Source organism: Phocoena sinus, chromosome 11 (assembly GCF_008692025.1).
Source record: "Phocoena sinus isolate mPhoSin1 chromosome 11, mPhoSin1.pri, whole genome shotgun sequence".
NCBI classification, from domain to species: domain Eukaryota; kingdom Metazoa; phylum Chordata; class Mammalia; order Artiodactyla; family Phocoenidae; genus Phocoena; species Phocoena sinus.
This window is the reverse complement of record NC_045773.1, coordinates 21,255,162-21,270,303: the sequence shown is the minus strand read 5'-3', so window position 1 is coordinate 21,270,303 and position 15,142 is coordinate 21,255,162. Positions and strand designations below refer to the sequence as shown.

The 15,142-nt window shown below is 39.5% G+C and overlaps 1 protein-coding gene across 1 annotated transcript; it reads right to left on the bottom strand.

Annotated features, from left to right (window-relative positions):
* Nucleotides 1–1,464: 1,464 nt before the first annotated feature.
* LMOD3 (leiomodin 3) lies at nt 1,465–14,554 on the bottom strand. The gene is made up of 4 exons (XM_032648726.1): nt 14,425–14,554; nt 13,647–13,964; nt 9,806–11,179; nt 1,465–1,845 (listed from the first exon to the last, which is right to left on the bottom strand). Exons 2-4 carry the CDS (start codon nt 13,938–13,940, stop codon nt 1,819–1,821), a joined length of 1,695 nt encoding a protein of 564 aa, XP_032504617.1. The 5' UTR covers nt 13,941–13,964; nt 14,425–14,554; the 3' UTR covers nt 1,465–1,818.
* Nucleotides 14,555–15,142: the final 588 nt, after the last annotated feature.

The window sequence follows — 15,142 nt, the reverse complement described above, 5'->3', positions numbered from 1 at the left end:
TTAATACTGTTGCTGTATAAGCAAACACATAAGAGCTTCCAGAACTTCAACCACTGATACACATTAAGCTTAAAGATGTTCAGAGTGCTTTGTCCCATCAGAGTTTAGCCTCTTAAATGCAGAATATGCTAGGTACTCTAAAAGTTTTATTTATCGCAGTGTTTTTTAAACCATCTGGCTTTGTACGCAAGGATGCTTTATAGAAATGGTAAAGTAAGAGAAAACAAAACTCTCAGCCTTGGGGCATTCTAAAATTAGTTACTTGATTGAAAACTATATCTATTTAAATTTGGATACTTTTGTACCCACTAAATTATCTTTAAAAAGTGGAAACACCATATTTCTTTCCCATGACTTGTCCTTCAAAATAATGTATTGTTTGTCCCCATTAAGTCCATTCTCTCCTAGCCTGTTTTGCCTGTGATGTACCACCTAGGATTATATAAAAAGAGAAAGAAGGCAGGTGCCAATTATTTGCTCAGGTGACGAAGACAGAAAAAGCGTGATTTCCTGATTTCTAAGGTTCATGCCACTTCAGTACAAAATTTCAGATTCTATGCACCTAGAGACTTGAATGGATAATTATGGGCTCTAGGAACTTGGAAAAAGAAAGGACACTGGGGATGGAGCTGTCTGGAAGATTTTTGGGGACTCTCTCAGGATACTCCATAGAAGGGTCAATGGAAGCAAAAGCATGAGGATGTTTTATCAAGCATAGTATCTATACAACATTGTAAATCAACTATACTTCAATAAAATTAAAAAACAAAACAAAACAAAGGTGAAAGAATAGTATAAAGAATCTGTGGCAGATAAGACTGAATTACTAAATTGAAAACAGGCAATGGAGGGCCTTGAATGATAGGATAAGGAATTCAAGGTTCATCCTAGAGCAAGTTTCCTTAGATTTTTGACAAGAACAGTATCAAGATCATTCACAGACTAAACTTAAAAATATATCTATGTGTGTATATATATATACATACTTAGCTAAAACCTAAAGCTTCTCAGTAAATATATTATTCATAATTTCTTTCTTTTGCTTTTTTTTTTTTTAACAAAACTAGCATGCTGTCTCCCATTGTCTCTATACGTGTGGAAACAGGGAAGTTTTTATATATAAGCAGCATTTGTTTTCCCTGGTCGTTTTTCTGGAAACACTGTTTTCTCCACATCCCATGGCTTAAGCGTTCTGCTCTTCACAGATACCCCTATCAGAAGTATATCCCAACACACAGGAAAATGGCCAAGAGAGAAACCTAGGCAGGGCTGGAAACCGGAAATCACAACTGATTCTCCAGAGAAGAGGAGGCAATTAACATTTCTTCCACTTCAAAGCATCTGGAGGGCCTGGAGTTCAATTCACCCTTCACACTTCCACAGAGTGAAACATGTTCTGTTCGCTTTAAGATACTGTGTGTTGAATTACAGCAGAGCAGACGGAAGGAGAAAAAAATGGGAATATAATAGTTAACACCGCTACAGTATTTATTGTTATTTACCAGAAGAAAGCAATAATAAAGCAAATGTTTACGAAAAAATTCACTTCTGCTAGAAGACTCAGTTTCACCTAAGTCACTCCAACTGATTGGAAGTAGAAAATCTTGCCCTGACTATTCATATTTTATCTCCTTCCCCCTGCCTTTTCAGCCCCTAGTTTGTCACGGGCCAAAGCCTTTTACAAAATACGCATATCAGTTAGCAATGTTCCCAGTTCCACCACCTGGATCCAGAAGTATGCTGCTGAAACAGTCTCCAAACTCTAATCCAAGAGTCATTATGTCAATTCCTTCTTCTCCGAGATTATTCTGTTGCCCCTTATGCCAGCTCTTTTGGCAGCTGCACCTGTGATTTAAGCATTTGAAAAGAGGAGAAAAATTAATCCTAGATATTCAAGTGTTTTACAGCAAAAATGACAAAATGTACATGCCTCAAAGGGTGTAAAGCAGATTAGAAATTCTGGCCAGAGAGACCCCTCAGATCATGATAAAACAACAATAATAGCCACAGCCACCGTGAAGTGGGCATTTACTGATGACGCAACAGCTCCAGGGGTTCTGAGCACGTGAGGAAGCTTATCACATACACAAGAGGGTGGGTGCTGGACTCCGCCTGTTTCAAATCCTGGAGCTAGCACTTACTAGTTGCATGGCATTGGGCATCAATTTTCTCAGCTATAAAATGACAGTAACAGTATCTTGTTCACAAGGCTACCATAAGGATTAAGTAATACAAGTTAGTGATCAACATTAACACTTCTTTTGAAAGCATTGCCTCATTTCATCTTACAACCACCTTGGAAAGAGGGAACAGGCTCAGAGAGATTAAGCAATTTGCTTCAGGTCACAGGGCTAGGAAGTGGCAGAGCTGGATTTGAACCTAGATCTGCCTGATTTCAATGCCTTCCTGAGTATTGAAATACTCACCAAACAAATACCACCATAAGAATATAAAATGTATGTTCTTTTAAGAACTGGTCTTTCCTCTTTAAAGCACATTCCTAATGTGATACTCACCAAATATTACAACAGTATTTGGAGAACGCCCAAGGGCAAAAAAAATTGCAAAAGAGTAGCATAAGTCTGAGTGCAAATCAACTTTGAGCTTTGTTTCACAGGAACAACTTAAAGGTAAGCTCTTAACGGGTTTCAAGTGCTGTTATATTTTAGGAGAATGACTCATCCATCATGGATGTGCCTTTCAGAGAACACTGACAGAGTCCAAAGGACACTCAGAGTTTGTATAATAATGACTTTAAAATGTCTCTCCTTCTGTGGCCTGTGTCCACCTGCCAACGTGAGGAACCATTTTGGCCATCTACCACGGACCCTCTTAGCCAGTTCTCTGCCCACAACCTTTGCGTAAAAATGTTTCCCAACATCCTGCCCATTGGAGAGAACTTGGGATGTGTTGCTGCTACCTGCACAGCCTTCAAACCAGAGGGTCCTCCATGTGCTCCGACTCTCTCCCTCCCTAGTGTCAGACTTTCAGGAGAGGAGGGGTGTGACTGCAGATTAGTAAGGGTCATCCAACAGTTAACACCACCAGCGAACACCACCAATAAACAAAATATATAACGCCAGTTATTTAAAATAACTGCAGAGCTGTAACAAATAGTCAAAACTGTGTTCTTTGTATTATTGAATGGAAAAAATATTTTTATAGTATGTTATTCCTGATATATGTTTATATGCATAGAAGGGTTCCAAATTAATAAAAATACTTTGAAAAGTGAAACGTGGCAATGCCCCAACATAGTAAACCCAGAGACATATTAACTAATTTAAAATATGCCCAAACTGGCAGTTCAGATCACTGGAGAAAAGAATGGGTCACTAAATGATCAGTGGTTAGCTACTTGGCAAAGAAATAAAATAGACTTCTTGCTTCCTACTTACTTCTAACATCTAACCCTTTAATTCATCTATAATATGGAATATTTTTTTAAAAAACCAAAAGTTCTAAAAGCAGCAAGAAAGATAGGCAAATATTTTAATAAGGTTCAAAAAAGCCATTTCTAAGCAGAACACAAAAGACAGAAACCATAAAGGAAAAGATAGCTAGATCTGATGTTACAAAAATATAAAACTTCCAACAAACAAGAATCAATTTGCATTATTGTTAGGGGACCCTGTTCCCCCTTCACCTGTTGGTTAAAATTAGTTTTTTTAAAAAGTGCGTGTGTATAGCATTACACAGTGTACACACACACGTACATACACCCACAGAGACTGGGAGCAATTGGGCAGGATGGGAAGACCCATTTCAGCAGGGGTTGTTTAATTCAGCACACGTGACTGCAGTTCCTGCTCTGGACCAACACCTCAATGGGTGTCCAGGACATAGATGAGGAAGACCTACCTTGAGGAACTCAGAATCCACTAGGAGACCTACAATGTGCCTGTAAGAGCTGTCAACTTAAGGCACCATGTGGAAGATGCTGAAAGAGAGGTACAAGTGAGGGGCAGTAGAAAGAGACAGGAAGGGTATTCACCACTGATGTTTGGTTTCATTTCTTTTGTTGTAAGTGTTGAGTTGAGCCTGTTGGATATATTTTGAAAGACAGAGATAGAAAATAAATAACTTGAGCAAAGTGTTGTGGGGAGAGAGGGAAAGAAGGTCCTTCAGGGGAAAAATTCAGGAGGTATGGTTTGCCATAGATGTCACTGAACCGTGGTTGCCCGAGTGTGGTCTCCAAATGACCAGCATCAGCATTGCCAAGGAACTTGTCAGAAATGCAAATTCTCAGGTCCCATCCAAGACCTACTGAATCAGAAACTCTAGAGATGGGCTCAGTAATCTATATTCAGCCTTCCAGGTTCTTTTGATGCATGCTAAATTTTAGGAATCACTATCACAGACTTTAGAAAAGTTGTACATCAAAAACTCTTTTTTTCCACTAGGTATTAGGGAAGGGCAGTTCTTGGTCTGTATAATTCTAGCCCACTTATGCTCTTCTGAGATAAGTTTGAAACGTCACATTGCTTTCTCCTGTGGAGACTCCCTCTGTCAAGAGTATAACATTTCTAAAGCTCTGATCTAGATTTGGCCTTGGCTCTTGGAGATTCTGGTAGGTTTGGGTTCTTGGGTTTTGGGGGTTTTTTTTAAGGAAAAAAAGGGACAGAAAAAAAGAAAGGAACTGAAGGGAACTCTGAGGCTTCAGACTTGAATGTGTGAGAGAATGGAGACAGCATGGAAAATTGGGAACCAGAAACAACAACTAGATCTAGAAAGGAAAAGCTTGGTTTGGGGACAGATTGAATGAAGGTACTGAGAAAACCCTGAGTGATCTAAAGGGAAAGGGAAATTTGGGGACTGTCCTAGATTATGTGATAATTGAAATAAAGGGAGAAGCTAAGATAGGAAAAAGGAGAAAACTGCAAAAGGACAGAATCTAGAGATCCTACTTCAAAAGAAACAGGATATTTTATAAATGAGGCAAAGAAAAAATGGCCAGAGATGAAGACTCAGGAGTCTATGTTCTTACATTTTTGTAATCATAACAACTGCTAATGTGTCATGGAGTCTTTTGGCTAATTAAGGCTGCTCGGGAAATTATTATACTGAAATCTTTCTGAAGGAGAAATTTAATCATGTCTTTAGGCACCTAGGTGAAACCAGTCCAGACACACATAGGTGAGCCCAAAGTAAAATTAACTGAATGTTAAAATAGTTACCGTGTTTGACTGGCACCAAAAGTGGCATATGATATAAACGCAGTTGACCTCAGTACATTGAATAGTTGCTGCAGATAAGATTTTTATCTCAATGAAAAGTACAGATACTCATCTGGGATGGTAGGCAGTGAGCGGACCACCAAATTTTTAAACAGGAAAGGAAATCATACATTTACCAGGGAGGGATAAGCCCGTACAAGCCTAACATCTTTGTTTTGGGCTGGCATCACATTGACTCAGAGTTATCAACTCAGAAGGAAACAAATGAGTGATTAGTAAATTCAGTTAGATAAGACAAAGACTTTTAAAACATAGCTAAAAACAATAAGAACAACGTGACAAACCAAAAAATTCTGCAGCAGTCAAATAAGTAATGTAAATGAGTGAAAAAGGCCAGGGATTAGGCAGTAGGGCATGGTGGAGACTGAGGAAAAACTGGAGAGTCCATTACCTATCTCAAGGGAGAAGTCAACACAGATCCAGCTTATTTGTGCCATGCACATGCAGGCCCCGTGTGGCTGGATCTGATGTTTCAAATGCTCCCAGGTATCTGCATATTATCATGTGATATTTTATAACTCGTACAACAATACCCAAGCCAAACAAAACAGGCCTGCAAATCGGGCTTATAGTCCACTAGTTTTCAATACCTGGCCCCCAGAATACATCTCTTTTAAACTGAATTAAATGGGCAGCTTTTTGGAAGAGGTAGCATTTGAGCCAAGCAAGTGTACAGACTTCCCTTCATTGTCTGCTAGAAACTTCATTTCAGGGATCCCAAGCCAGAAGCATGAGATGGGGAAAGAATAAACACTAAAAGGAAAAAATACAAATTTAAAATATAAACTACCTCATGAGCTATGCTCTAGAAAATAGAAAAATAATATTTCCAAGTCCATGAGAGAAAAAATAATCATTTTTCCTTTAAAAATAAATAATTTCTATGTATGTTTATGGACATTCAATGTTTTAGTTAGGAGCATCAGTAAAAACAATTATAAGATTGCCAAATTGGGTTTTAACTTCATATGTGAAAATCCAGGGATTTAGAGAACATCTCTATCCTCCAACACAAGTGGGGGGGAAAAAACCCATAACCTTTAGTTTCACCTCCTTCAAGTGAGTGTGGATGTGTCTCATTTGACCAGCCAAAAATAGCCCTTTCTGCTGGGATCTTGTGATATCACCACTGATGGCGTTTACAGCGTTTTACTGAGTCTAAGATGCACATTTTTCGATGTTTCCGTATCCCTGACATCAGAAAGCATCTTACAGTCAACGGTGTTTTACAATAGTTGGCTGCAGGTGGGAGCACAAACACAGTATAGGTTTTCATACCATCAGCACTTCCACTGAGCTCTGTGCCCTGTTGGAATTGCACACGTGCAAATGTATTGCCATTTAAACTACCCTTTAAAGAGTGACAAGGCAAATATGACAAAATGTGTTGGGCTTGTAAGAATCTGCTGTTTTGAACTTCCACACGTCTCAAATGATTTCAAATTAAAAGATAAAAAATGCCTTTTAAGAGAGATTACACTATGAGTCGGCATTAAAGCAGACACTTATCATGTATGCAGCAAGGCGCAAAAACACAGCAGTAGGGAGCGAATTGATGTCAGCCAAATGAATTTTTGTCAGTTGGACAATGCATTTTCACATTTTTCTTGCAGACCATTTTAAAGGACCACATTGATGAAGTTGCATGACATTTTGTATCTGAGATACATATCAAGAGATGTCTGTTGCAAGCCAAGCCAGGCAAATGAAAGCAGAAGATGCCAGTCCCTTGCATAGATAAAAGACATTGCAAAGCAAAGGCTGATATGCAAGACCACCATTCACAAACCGTGTCAGAGTTCACTTTGCTGCATATTTTTCTTCCTTAGCGGACATTAAAAACAAACAAAACACAACTCAAAACTGATAGCACTTGGGACTTCCCTGGTGGCACAGTGGTTAAGAATCTGCTTGCCAGTGCAGAGGACACGGGTTCAAGCTCTGGTCCGAGAAGATCCCACATGCCAGGGAGCAACTAAGCCCGTGAGCCACAACTACTGAGCCTGAGCTCTAGAGCCCACGAGCCCCAACTACTGAAGCCCGCGTGCCTAGAGCCCTTGCTGTGCAACAAGAGAAGCCACCGCAGTGAGAAGCCCGCGCACCGCAACAAAGAGTAGCCCCCGCTCACTGCAACTAGAGAAAGATGGCGCGCATCAACGAAGACGCAATGCAGCCAGAGATAAATAAATAAATAATTCTTTTAAAAACCTGATAGCACTTTAGAATTTATTGAAAATGAAAAACGTACTACTTAGTAGGGTGTGGCATTTTGGTAATGATTATCATGAATTTACCTTAATGCCTTTTGCTCTAGAATCTAGACCCCAAGCTGAAGTGTTCTCACTTGACTAAAAGGCAGTGTCTTGACTGTAAAAATGATAAAACCAACACTGGAAGCTCCATGAAGTTAAGACTATACCTGTCCTATTCCCTGCTGATGGTGCCTGATACATGGCAGCGCTATACCAATATTTATTGCAGTAATGGGTAAGCAGATGGATGAAATGCAGCCAACTCCAGGGAAAGCCGATTTGCTCAGCAGAACATTCCCTGAGAAGGCAGGGAGTGGGTTCAGATGATCATTTAAACTTCATTCTCTTGTCTACTCTGAATCCACGTGCCACCTTTAATGCAGATTTTAAAAAGATTTCTCTTGGGCTTCCCTGGTGGCGCAGTGGTTGAGAGTCCACCTGCCGATGCAGGGGACACGGGTTAGTGCCCCGGTCTGGGAATATCCCACATGCCGCGGAGCAGCTGGGCCCGTGAGCCATGGCCACTGAGGCTGTGCATCCGGAGCCTGTGCTCTGCCAACGGAGAGGCCACAACAGTGAGAGGCTCACATACCGCAAAAAAAAAAAAAAAGATTCCTCTTAATGTCATTTTCTGATTGTCTAGCCACCAAGGCATCTTGGATTTGCCTTGACAACTGGTTACAGAGTGACAGCACTAGCCTCTCTCAAAACAACACCCTGATCCACCCCCTACAGAGGTCTGGTTGCCTGGAGAAGAGCAGGTACAAAAAGTGTTGATGTTGTGCCCAAGGGCAGGCAAAGGCCTCTTGCCTGATCTCATGTGACCTCTAGTGCTGTCACCCCACCCCCTGCCCCAAGAAGAATCAGAGTCCCTCTAAATCACAGTTGAAAGTCATCTTTGATTCAGAAGAATAAAATGCTGAAATGTTGTCAATTGTGCATTACTAGGAGATGGGAATAAGGAACATACATGTGTATATATGAATAAGAACCAATTATATTGGGTTGTTTGGGTTTTTTTTCTTTTTTTGTGGCCACGCCATGTGGCTTGCAGCATCTTAGTTCCCCGACCAGGGATTGAATCTGGGCCCTCAGCAGTGAAAGTGCTGAGTCCTAACCACTGGACCGCCAAGGAATTCCCTGTATTGTTTGAGAATATAAAGCTCTTTAAAAGCAGAAAAAGAACAAGCTTACATGGAAACCTGTTTAAAACATCTTGACGAAAACTGACCCTCTATGATGAAATAATATATTGACTATTTTGTCAATGTAATATCTTGGCTAAATTACATACTAGATTTTAAAACAATAGTTAATTATCAACCACCTGTGGTCTTTGGACACGCACCTTTCAGCCTCCATAAATGCCGCCATAGTAATGACTATAAAAAAATTTATTTCTATAACTTAAGCTGCAAGGAATAGAACATTTTCGCCTATCAGCGTGAGTAATAGTGAATCATAGTAAATGTGAAAACTGAAATAATAGTAAAATATTTTAAAGCTCCATTTATTCATAGAGATATTAATCTGAAGTTTATTATTTTCCGCCCACCTAAAAAATAAAGAGTATAATCGCAATTGCAGGTAGTCTCCATTCATCTACTAAAACAGAACTGTTTTTTCAAGCACTATGGAAGCACTCATCTACAAACATTGGCCTAATTAGGCCTCACTCTTACTTATTCCTGCAGCAGGTTCTTGGGGATCTCTGCTTGTGTCAGCTCTGTGTGGCTGGAGTGAATAAAAGCTTGACCCTGGACTCAGAACTGGATTTCAAAGTCAACTCTACCACTTCTGAGCTGTTTCTCCTAGACATGTTTTTTAACATCCCTAATCCTCAGTTTCCTTTTTATAAAACAGGGAGAATAATAATACGTGCCTTATAGGGTTGTTAAAGTGACTGTAAAAGTTAATTCATATAATGAATCTGGCCCATAGTAAGTGCTCAATAGATGTTAGCTATTAGTACCATCGTTACAGAAGTTATACAGATGTGTCTTTATATATATATATATAAATATATATATAATATAGTATATATATACTATATATATATAACTATATATATAATTATATATAGTTATATAGATGTGTCTTTGAGGATAACCAATATATATATAACTATATATATATATATATATATATAGTTATATAGATGTGTCTTTGAGGATAACCAATCATTTAGATCTACCAGTAATGCTGACAGATTTCCCTCAGTTAGTGACAATCTCCTGGTGTCCAAATGAGCAGGGAAGAGAGTTGGGAGACATTCATCGTGGTGTGTGTTCACCATTTCTCCCACCTCCTACTTACAGGTTTAAGATAGGCGATGTTACTGTGACGAATGTCGTTCAAGAGCTGATCTCTGGGGGTGATTTCCACCAGCGGGGGTGGCCTATTTCTCGGCACTGGTTTGAGTGTTTTGATCACGTCTTTGAGGTTGGTTTTCTCAGCTGATTCTCTGGCTTCCGGCATCCGAGATTTGCGCTGGATCCTCTTTAGCTTTACCATGCGGAAGGTGTCAGTGTCCGGCCTGTACTTTGGAGCGTGCGATGGCTTTTTCGTCATTTCATTTTGTCGACTGAAGGGGACTGCGTGGGAGCTGGGAGGTCGAGGAGGAAGAGGAAGAGGAGGCTGGAGGAACTCCTGCGTCCCAGAATCGGGCACTGGTCCCCGCAGCGTCTCCCACATCCCAGGTGGCAGCCCCAACCCGTTCTCCAACATGGCTATTAACTTTCTCTGCTCTTTGAGTTGCTGCTGTTTCTGTTCTTCTTGTCTTTTCTGCCTTTGTCTATCCTGATTCCTGGTGAGCAGGTTGGTTACCACCATTCTGGGACCTGGAAGCTCAAAATGGTAGCCCATCTTCAGGAGAGTGTCGTTTGCCTTCAGAAGCCTGGCTATCTCCATTTCAGCGTGGTGGCCCAACATATGCCTCTGATTGTGGAACCGAAGTTCGGTTAGTGTCTCATTAAACTGGAGACACCTCATGATGGCCACGATTCCCTTGCCTGTGATGAAATTGGACTCGACGTTAAGAGTGGTAACGCTCCTGTTTTCACGCAACATGTTGGCCAGGGCGAATGCTAGGTTCTCATCCGCACCCACGTTGGCTAAACTGAAGGTTTTGATGTGTTTGTTTTTCTTCATTGCGTTGACAAAGTCCAGCAACATTTCTTTGGGGATGTTTTCAATGTTGTTCAGGTTGAGTTCCTTCATGTCAGGGTCATTTTGTCTCACTCGCCTTAAGCTCCCATCTAGGTCCGTTTGGTTTCCGGAAGGCCTTGTGCTTACCTTCAAAAAACTGGTATCTAGAGCTAGCTTTTGGGGATCTAATTTTGATATTTTTTTCTCACTTTTTTCTTGGGCCTCTGGTCTGTCTTTCTGTTCTTCGGTTACTTTATCAGTTACCTGTTGGCTGTTGTTCTCACCATTTCTGAGTTGCTCCTTTACCTCACCTTCCTCTTCTCTTTTTGTTTTCTCTTCACTCTCTTCACTGTCCTCTTTTCCCTCATCTTCTTCATCTTCCACATCATCTTCGTTATCTTCATTATTTGTTTCTTGGACATTGTCACTGCCCTGTGATTCCGTTTTATGGGCAGTGATTTCATTATTAAGCTTTTCTTTTAAATACTGGGACACATTTTTATTACCTGTGTCTATTTCTTCATGCTGTTCTTGAGTTTTTCCCTAAAAGAGAAGTTTATGAGGGTTAGAACATATAGCAGGGTTTATGAGGGTTAGAATACATGTCATGAGGGTTTCTTCACATAGAAATATGAAGAGCAGCACTATTTACTGGAGAGAATAAGAAGATTTATTACTAAGTGAAAAAAGGAAGCAACTAAGCTGTAGGCATAGTATTCCATTTGTTTACGTATTTATGTGTATACATATATACACACAATATATATCAAAGCTTATAAATGTGTAGGAAAAAACAGACTTGTAATGCTTACCAAGTAAGTACTTATCTCTGAGGAAGAGAGGTAACCATTGAGATAACTGAGAAAAGGAAGGATTGAGGGGATTTTCACTTGTTACGTTATATAATTCTAGACTAAGTTTTTTTAAAACCAAGTACACATATTAGTTTTTCAAGCAAATACAACAAAAATAAAGATAAATTTTTATAGGCACACACAGGCACGAACACAGTTTTTGGCTGTGTTTTTCTCATCCCCTGTGTTAAAATTAAGCCTAGTTAATTTTGTTTTCAGACCCTCGATTGTTTTTAAAGATGGGGTTCAGTTCCAGAAGCAGTTAAAAATTATTTGTTTTGAAAACCTTATGGATTTATCCATTCATTGAAATCTTTGTTTTGTATATAGTTGAATAGGCATCTTTGTATTCAATAGCTCTGTGTTACACAATAATTTCCTTATTGCCCTAACCAAAATTTACATAATATGTTTGCCAATCTAATGTAATGTGTACAACAAGTTTCCCTGAAAATAAGATACTGTGGGGAAAATGAAAGCAGTTTGATATTTGGAACATAACAAAACCCTTAAACTTTGATTTTTGTTTGCTCAGCTCTGGGAAAACTACCCTGGATACTCCAGGGACAGGCTTTATAGTCCAGTTCCTTTGGAAGGAAAGTGTCTAGGAGGCAAACCAGCTACAAAAGGGGACAGGATTAGTAGAGATTTAGAAACAACTGCTTAGTCTGGGAAGGAAAATGACAGTCATATCAATAATGTTTATTAAATGTTTACACATCAATTAGCACATTTTCCCAAAATGTATGTGTACCTCATAGGTGTCATTTGTGTACCTCATAGGTGTCATTTTGATGTATGTGTACCTCATAGGTGTCATTTTGAAAGCTTATGTAGCAGTTTGACACACAGGCTCATCTGAGTAAGAACTTGATCTTGGGAGGACGAAATGGGTAAAGGGGCTCGACTGTATGGTGATGGATGGAAACTAAATTTTTGGTGGTGAGCATACTGTAGGGTATATAGAAGTAGAAATATAATGTTGTACGCATGAAACGTACATCGTGTTATAAACCAATGTTATCTCAATAAAAAATAAACCTGTAATTTAAAAAAAAATAAGAACTTGATTTTACTGCTTATAACATTATAGGCTGGAATTGACAATTGACACCTTAACTCTGAAGCCTTTACCTTTGCATTTCTCACTTGTCTCAGCAGGGGGAGCCAACTATCAAGCTGTTTAAATTATACCAAAGGAAGAAAAAGTGTTAAAAGTACCCACTTTGTTTTTTCCTCTGAAATTGGTGTTCATATAGAACCGGCTTTTACTCTAGTTGTAAAATGTCTGCAAATTGTACCTTACACTCTAACCTGATCAAGCCAGCAACTCATTTTCTTGAGTGCAGTACATGTTTAAACTCCCCTGGCCATGAAATCAGTTTATAACTTCCCTAAAATTATAGCCAGCGTGATGGTAATGTGACAAGATATATCAATATTAGCAGGCATAACTACAAGAGACTTTACCTGTGGGGATCTCTGTCTTATTTTTGCCAAGTCATTTTTAAGTGAAACATTTAAAACAATATGCTGGTATACAAGTCCAGAGTGGACCACAATTCTACTTTTCATATAAGGAACATGTTTAAAGAATGAACTATCTTTAAAAGAGCTTAACATCATCAACTTCTAAATTCACCACTGATATCCAATGTACTGTGGTAATACTGGATTTTTTGGTTATTTGACTTGGTTTAATTGCAGAGCCTGTGGCTGGACTTCAGGGGGACTGTGACACCCTTGAGATTGTATGTGTAACATTGTATGTGTATGCATGTGATGGAAGGAGAGAAAGGAGAGCCTTCTTCGGCTTCCTAAAGGGTTCTGTGAGCCAAAAAAAGCATAAAGGACAAATGCTTCTGGGTTATGAGTTAATTCATTAAGTATCATGCCTACAGAATATAGGCTTTCCTGCACAAGAAACCCCGTGGCAATTTTTTTAAAGAGATATTTACAAGAAATTACCACTTTTTCCTCCCAGTTATACCATGTAAGTGTTAAAGAAAGTTCCCATCTGGCGTAGGATGAAATATTCTGATTTATCTATAAACGTCGACAAAACATAGAGTCTTGAGAAATGACAGTTACAACAGGGACACGTGCCAGCCCAGCCCAGGCAGCCATTTCTCTGTTGTATACAAATCCCCAGTTACCTTGGATGACACAAAGGTAACAGGAACACGTTCGTCTTCCAGCATGCGTCTGGATGCCTTTTGCCAATACATATAATCAACGAGAGATTTATGGTCGAAGTTCCCTGTTGGTGGCTTGTCAGTCTGATCCTTCTGAATCATTCCCACGGGAAGCTTGGGGTCAGGGGCCATCACCTCCATTTCCAACTGCAGTTCCTTAAGCTCTTCTGGGGACAAGTTGGCCAAGATTTCATCTTCATCAATCTCCCCATCAAAGAGTTCTTCTTGATCTGAATTCCTGCTGTGTTCCGACATGATTCTTTTCTATACTTTTCTATACTTTATTAGAAAAGGAGAAATAATCAAAGAAGATTTAAAAAAAGAAAAAACTCTCAAGAAGTTCCCCCAGTTACCAAGCGTCCCAGGTCAACACCACCTTGAGAGATTTTTTTTCCCCCAAGAACCCCAGTGTTGTTTGCTGAGCCTCTAGGAGTGACTGCCGCTAAGCTCAAGCCGTAACTATATTAAGCAGGGCTTGGCTGGAGAGGGTCAATTTATGGAATTACTATGCTCCTCTCTTTTCGGCAACTTGAGTCAGCTGTGCAAATCCATCTGACATTTCAGTACAGCTGCTTAGGTTTGCCAGCGAGTAACAGGTCTCCAGACTCCCTGTAGGAGTAAAATTAGTTCTCTTCCTATGTGCTCTCACATTGTCCTACACTAAGTCATGCAGCCCATACACGCATACCCCAGTACTGCAGGGGAGGCCACTTCTTTTTATTTAAATGATGAAAGCAACTTACAATATTTCAGGAGGAAAATCCAAACAGCAACCTCAGTTCTACTGAAGTGAAAAATTCATATGCAGGTGGAAATCAAGCTCTCAGGGCTTGATTCTTCACTACCATGAGACGCTGGAAGGAAATAAACCTGCACACAGCCGAGCAGAGGTCTGGCTATGTTACCCGCTGCGTAAACTGAACCTTTGCAAGATGTCCTTATTTGCATCTAGATCCTGTGATCTAACAGATGGGGACAACGAGCCCTTGAATTTCCACTATGAGTGAGGAGTTTAATGTTTTAAATAATTTGTTTTTCTTATTAAGTATCCATTAAGCCAGGATAAAAATTTAAAGGGATCTAAATTGAAATGTTAAAAAAAAACCCAAACCATTAAAGTACTGGAAGAAATCATGAAAAGATTTTTTCATAACTTCAGAGGACGATATGGCAATATTTATCCAAATGACAAATGTACATTTTCTTTGACCAGCCATTCCACTTTTAGGAATGTATCCTACAGATACACTCCCACATGGGTGAAATAATAGGTGCTCAAGATTATTCAATGTAGCAAACTACAAAATAGTGTATTGTATGTTCTTTGTGTGATAAAGGGTAAAAAGAATATATGTATATATACAGATTTTATCAACAGATCCTTGGAAAGATACACAAGAAACCAGTAACAGTAGCATCCAATAAAAATGGATGCTACTGGAGAAAGAAATGGGTTG